The sequence below is a fragment of the Micromys minutus genome (assembly GCF_963924665.1).
Source record: "Micromys minutus genome assembly, chromosome: 9".
Classification (NCBI taxonomy): domain Eukaryota; kingdom Metazoa; phylum Chordata; class Mammalia; order Rodentia; family Muridae; genus Micromys; species Micromys minutus.
The window spans coordinates 20229550-20235353 of record NC_137978.1 but is presented as its reverse complement, the minus strand read 5'-3'; the positions used below and the strand labels follow the sequence as shown (position 1 = coordinate 20235353).

General features: G+C 42.0%; 1 protein-coding gene across 1 annotated transcript; it reads right to left on the bottom strand.

The window, feature by feature from the left end:
* Positions 1-5012: 5012 nt before the first annotated feature.
* LOC308424956 (large ribosomal subunit protein uL24-like) lies at positions 5013-5483 on the bottom strand (the record flags this gene model as incomplete). Its single annotated transcript, XM_080922127.1, has 1 exon — positions 5013-5483. The coding sequence occupies one exon, from the start codon at positions 5481-5483 to the stop codon at positions 5013-5015; it is 471 nt and encodes a 156-aa protein (XP_080778253.1).
* Positions 5484-5804: the final 321 nt, after the last annotated feature.

The following is a 5804-nucleotide window of genomic DNA, read 5'->3' as shown; positions in this document are numbered from 1 at the left end:
GAAGGGCAGTGCTAGGAAGGGAACTGTGAGCCAACTCCATGGAAGTGTACAGAGTTCTTATGGAGGATGTTTGACTTCTCAAAGTGTTTAAGCAAGAATTTAGGTCAATTTAAAAAAAATCTTATGGGACAAATGTAACTCCAAATGGTATATGAATGTACGTTCTAAAAGAGCTGTGTTCACTCTCCAAGAAGTTCTCTCTGGGTAGCTCTCTCTTACAAGCCCAGTCTTTTATTTACATATCAATTCAATTAATTATTTTAGGTTCCCTTTTGATTATCCCATGAGTCAGCACTTTCTGACCTTAGCCCCTTAATTTTTAGAAGATAGCAAGTATATATTTTTTTCACATGACAAATGAATTCAGAGATCTGTCCAGCTTTATAAGCACAGACTGTAAGCTAGCTGGGTGGGATTTAGCTTTGAGATCACCATTCTCATTCCACCTGGGCCTAATCTAGTTTGTCCCAGGCAGAACTTGAACTCAGGAATCTGCCTGCCTTTGTAAGTACAAACAATAAACTTAGCTGGGTGGGGTCTTGCCTTGCGGTCACCACTCCCTAAATCTTTGTCTCCTCCTTTAATATCCTTCTGACAAGCTGACTCATAGTGTAGCTGCTTCTGTTCCTTTAGGTCCATAAAGTTCCTCACATAATTCATATTGCATTCTTATATTTTGCACTAGTTAAGAATTAAACGTTCTTGAACTCATGTTTTCAGAGTTCTTTCCCAAAGTCTTAATGGCTGCCCTGATGGTCTCAGCATTTACCAGTTTTGCTGAGGAACATTAGACAGATCCTTACCTACTGGAGTCAAGATGCTTCTAGGTATCATGGAGTCGTTATCTTAGAAGAGAGGACATAAAGTAAAATACAAACAAGCCTTACACCTAGCAACCTGCAATGCTCATGGAGACCATACCCTGCTGGTTCTGCTTCAGAGGTAGAAACTGTGTCATGCCTCCCTTGCTCAGCCATGTGACCAGATATCTGACAGAAAAGGAAGAAGGATTTTCTTTGGCTCAGTTTCAGAAGGGTTAATTTGTGGTTAGTTGGATGATTGCTTTGGGCTCATTGCAAAAAACAAACAAACAAACAAAAAAGCATCATGTGAGAATGTGTGGAGGAAAAGAGACCTTTAGAAGGCGAGTGGAACCGTAATAGGAAGGGGCGGGGCAAGGTATGCTCTTCAAAGACAACCTTCACTGCCTATCCTTCTTCTTCAAACCAGAACCCGTCGTTCCACCAGTTCTCAATAGTTTGTTAAAGTTTTAAACCCATCAACAGAGCGAACCATTCATTAGGCCAGAGCCCTCATGATATGTATAAGTAGCCACATAGACACTATGAGGAATGAGCTTTCTGAAGAACCAGCCTGCCTCTTTCTTAAGATTTGTAAGCCATCTTATAGTAAAGACAAACTAGTCCAATCCTATTTATGATTAAACCCCTCTTTCCTAAGAATTAGGCCATGCCTCACTCATAACCTTACCTACAAATGGTTCTCTACTGCCTGTTTCAGGAATGGCAATCGTGTCTTTGTTTCAGCTCACTGTGACTACCTTGTTATGCTTTTGTCCTGCCCCTGTGACTTTGCTTATTTTGCCACCCAAATTTCCCATTTGGAATCCACGCACCCTTCAGATACATAAACCTGTCTTCTTCACATTCAGGGTTGCTCTCAAAAATCCGGATTTAAGTTTCTATAGCCAGTGTCTGGCCAGTCCTGGCTGTATGTTTTAAATACAGCTTGCTTTGATTAGACAGTTGTGGATTTTGGTCTTTCTCTTCAAAGTTTTAAGGTTTAACACTTTCCTGTGCTCCTAGGCATCCCTCAACCCTAGCACAGTAACAGTCAAGATTGCTTGTAGAACCTCTTTGTGGGCCAACACGGTCATCAGTCCAGTTTATCAGTAGGAATAACACACAGTAACATGGACGATGTGCTGCTGTTGGTAAGTGGCAGAGCTGAGATTTGAACCCTAGAGACATAAAGGCAAAGTAAGTGTTCTAGTCACCACACTCCTGAATCTACAGAGTATGTCTGTTGACATCTGTACACATAGGCTTTGTGGAGGAGCAGTAAGTTCTATGTTGTTCCCAAAGTACCCTCCTGACTTATGCTCCTGCTTTTGATCAGGTGGTTTTTGTTGCATTCCAAACAGATTGAGTATTTATGTATGTATGTATGTATGTATGTATGTATGTATGTATGTATGCCAGAGGGTATCTAAAACAATAGTTCTTAACCTATGGGTTATGACTCCTTTGGTGGTTGCATATCAGATATCCTATATATCAGATATTATAATTCAAAACAGTGGCAAAATTATAGTCGCACAGTAGCAACAAAATAATTTTATGGTTGGGGGTCGCCACAATAAGAGGGATCATATTAAAGGGTCAGGTATTGGAAAGGTTGAGAACCTCTGCTGTATAATATAGGAAGAGACTCTAGGGCAAGCCAAGACGTGGCTGGTGATGATTTCAGCCGTTTCCTGACCCAATGTGAGGTCATCTTCTCAACTCAGCCCTTTAAACAGCAGGTAGGTAGAGGAAAGTGGATAAAGAAGAGAGACATGGGGTGGGATGGGAGAGAACACTTTGGTGAAGGTAAATAGCAAGGAATTAAAGTAGCAGGGAAAAGGGTTCGGACCTAATGGTGTGGGCTAGGTACAGCATTTATATGCCTTTGACATCCTTTAACGGTGGGCATTCAGCCAACTGGAGGAGGTTGCTGACTATCTGCCACTTTATCAGGGTTCCTTAGGGTCCCCTATGCCTTCCTTGATCATGAACTAATGTCTTTTTATTTCCTTTCCAAATGGCTACCCGAACACATTAGCCTTGGCATAGGTCGGACTCCTCAGAGTCAAATCCCATGTATTATACAGTATGTGCTTCTTTAAGGTAACCAATAAGAAATAGAGTATTTTTAGATCCATTTAGTTACCTGAAAAATTAACTGGCTTTGGGCTTCAGGTATCAGAGTTTTCAACAAACACATTATCTTCTTAAACAGAGTTTTGTTCTCAAAGAACTTTTAAAATACAATCTGTAGGCTCAAGTTACTTGACGGCAAGAGAATCCATTACAGTGAAGAAGTGTAGCGCGGTCATGCTCTCTGGATATCTGGCTCAGTTAGTACGCCAGCTATTGATTTAGTCTGGGATACAGTAGCAGTAAATCTTCTTCATTATGCAAGTCCTGTATATCCTTTTAGCTTCCCTATCTACCCTTTAATCTCTGGGACCGGCATTTGTACAACATGCAGAAACCACTTTAATACCTGCTTTGTCACTGTGAACACCCTTATTCCAGAAGCTCCCAACACCATGATGAGTTTGGTTTGGCAGGAATAGTCCTAACAAATACTGCCCCCTCCCCATCCCCATTCTTCCCATGAAGAAGACACCTGACTTTAAAGCGTTCAGCTTGCAAGACTTTGCAATTCCCTATTTGAACTTGACCTATATTTGTACCCTACATTTTTGAAATCCCGTGGCTTTAACAACAAGAAGGAGACTGATTCTTTCTCCTTATAGAGGGTCTTGCTACTCAAAAAATGGCCATAGACCTGCAGCATCTAAAATGTAAGACTCAAACCCCACCCCAGACCCGCCTCCCCAGCCTGAATCTGACAATGCTTATTAATGTCTCTGAGGGGCTGGATGGAGCAGCCAGCACCGAGGGCGGGTTAGCTGTGCAGAGAGGATGCAGGGGATTCAGCCAAGTGGAAAAGCAGTTTCTCTTCAACATGCTCACATGAGAAGAAAAGGAACTCTGCTCCAGCCAGGCCTGTGTAATTCAGTAATCTTCAAGCAGATTGCATCCTCGATCTGCAGTGGCCTTTATAATCTGGGCAGAATGACATGGATAAACGCATTAGGGAGTATAAAGTGTTAAGGCTGCTTTAGGTGCAAGGACAGATCCCAGTCTTGTTTTAGCACCTGATCTACTGGCTGCAGTCTGTGTCTGCCACGGTTACTCCTTCACTTAACGCCCATTGACAACTCAGGGATCAGCAGACAGGATTATCTGTTAATGGGTTTTGGCAAGATGCTTGATAGCACCAGTTTGGTCGTTAGTACCTGTGACCCAGAAACAAAGTTTGTCTCTTCTATATGTTTTCTCTGTTCTGACATGGAAACAACATAGGTGGACACTAATACACGCCTACTTTGTAATTATTTTGCATATGCTTTATGCGGGGAATTGACTTGGAAGTATGTAAGAAAACTGTTTGGTTGATAGATTTATTTATGTTAATATTCACAACACCACCTGCTATGCTACGGGGATGTTGATTACACCGCCTACTCTTTCATGGTTCCCGAAGTAAAATATTACAAGACTAACCACAAAATTTGGTAAATTTGGTAAATGGATCAATGACAGTCTGTAGATACAAAGTTAAAACTTAAGGCTGACAAGAAATTAAACTCACTCTTCTTAGATTCCACTTCTAAGCCTTGTGAAGACTCGGGAATGTGTGTGTAGAACAGATTACAACGTGGAAGTAAAATGCAGGTGGAGACAGGAGCATTTCATCTATGTATAGAACTTGAAACATTTTCACAGAATGAGACCACTAGTCATGAGATGAAGGGGGCTTGGCGTGTGGTTTAGTGGTGGAAGAGCTGCTTGGTGTGTGCCCATCTACAGCTTCAATTTCTCGAACCAACACCAAACCAAAGAGAATATCAAGACGGAGTGACAATGACGGAAGCCTCTCATACTGTCTCTTTCTTCCCCAACCCAGTAAACAGCCTCTTGCTTTCTAACAGTATATGTGACTGTTGCTTGGTTTTGGGTGAACTGACCCCTGAAGCATATCCTTCCTTCTTTTTTCTTCGGCCATGTTTTTTGATATATATCCAACGGTGTGTGGTTCTTTAGTTCATTTATTCTGTCAGGGAGGTAGACTTTCACTACCTGAATGTATCACACTTGGTCCCTTGTGCAGGCCAACAGGCTGGTTTCATTTTTGATTTTTTTTTTCTTAAGCAGTCTTTAATGAAAGCCATGCAAAGAGACATCTCTACTCCTGCATCTTCTCAAAACTCCTGTTTCTTCCTTGTATTTGCCTTTCTCCTTCCCTACTTGTCGTGACTTGGCATTCCTCTCCAGGATCTTCTTGCAGTCCTTGTCCTGCTTTAGCCTGGTGATGACCACCTTGCTGGGGTGGACGCTCACATGCACAGTTGTGCCATTAGCCTTCTCTCGCTGGACTCGCTCAATGTAGATGACGTATTTCTTCCTGCACACTTGGACTACTTTGCCAATCTGCTGGCCTTTGTAATGTCCTCGAACAACCTGAACTTCATCATCCTTTCGAATGGGCATAGACTGACCGTTATACTTCTGTCTCAGTTCGTTGGAAAGAGGGGAAGACATGATCTTCCTCCGAATGTGAGAAGGTGCATTGAAATGCCGTTTGCAGTTCTTGCTTCGGTCAGAAGTCACGAAGGGATTGAACTTCATCTTGGCGGCTTGCGATCAAGCAATGGCCGCCTCATTTTTGATTTTTGCAATCAGTGTTGTTCTGAACATTCTGGATGGACTTTTCCCTGAGCACAAGGATTTGTGTTAGGTGTCGGCCTGAGTGGAAAACACTGGGCGGATTATACTTTCCTTTCTTCAGTCCAATCAAGGTGGCTGTACCAACTTGCACTCTAGTGTGTAGATGGTCAAGATTCCTCACATTCGTTCCAGATATTATTGGGAATTAGTAATTTCAGGTTATTAGTAATAATCTGACATTAAAAAATTAAGTCTTTCTGGATAAGTAGTGATTATCACACT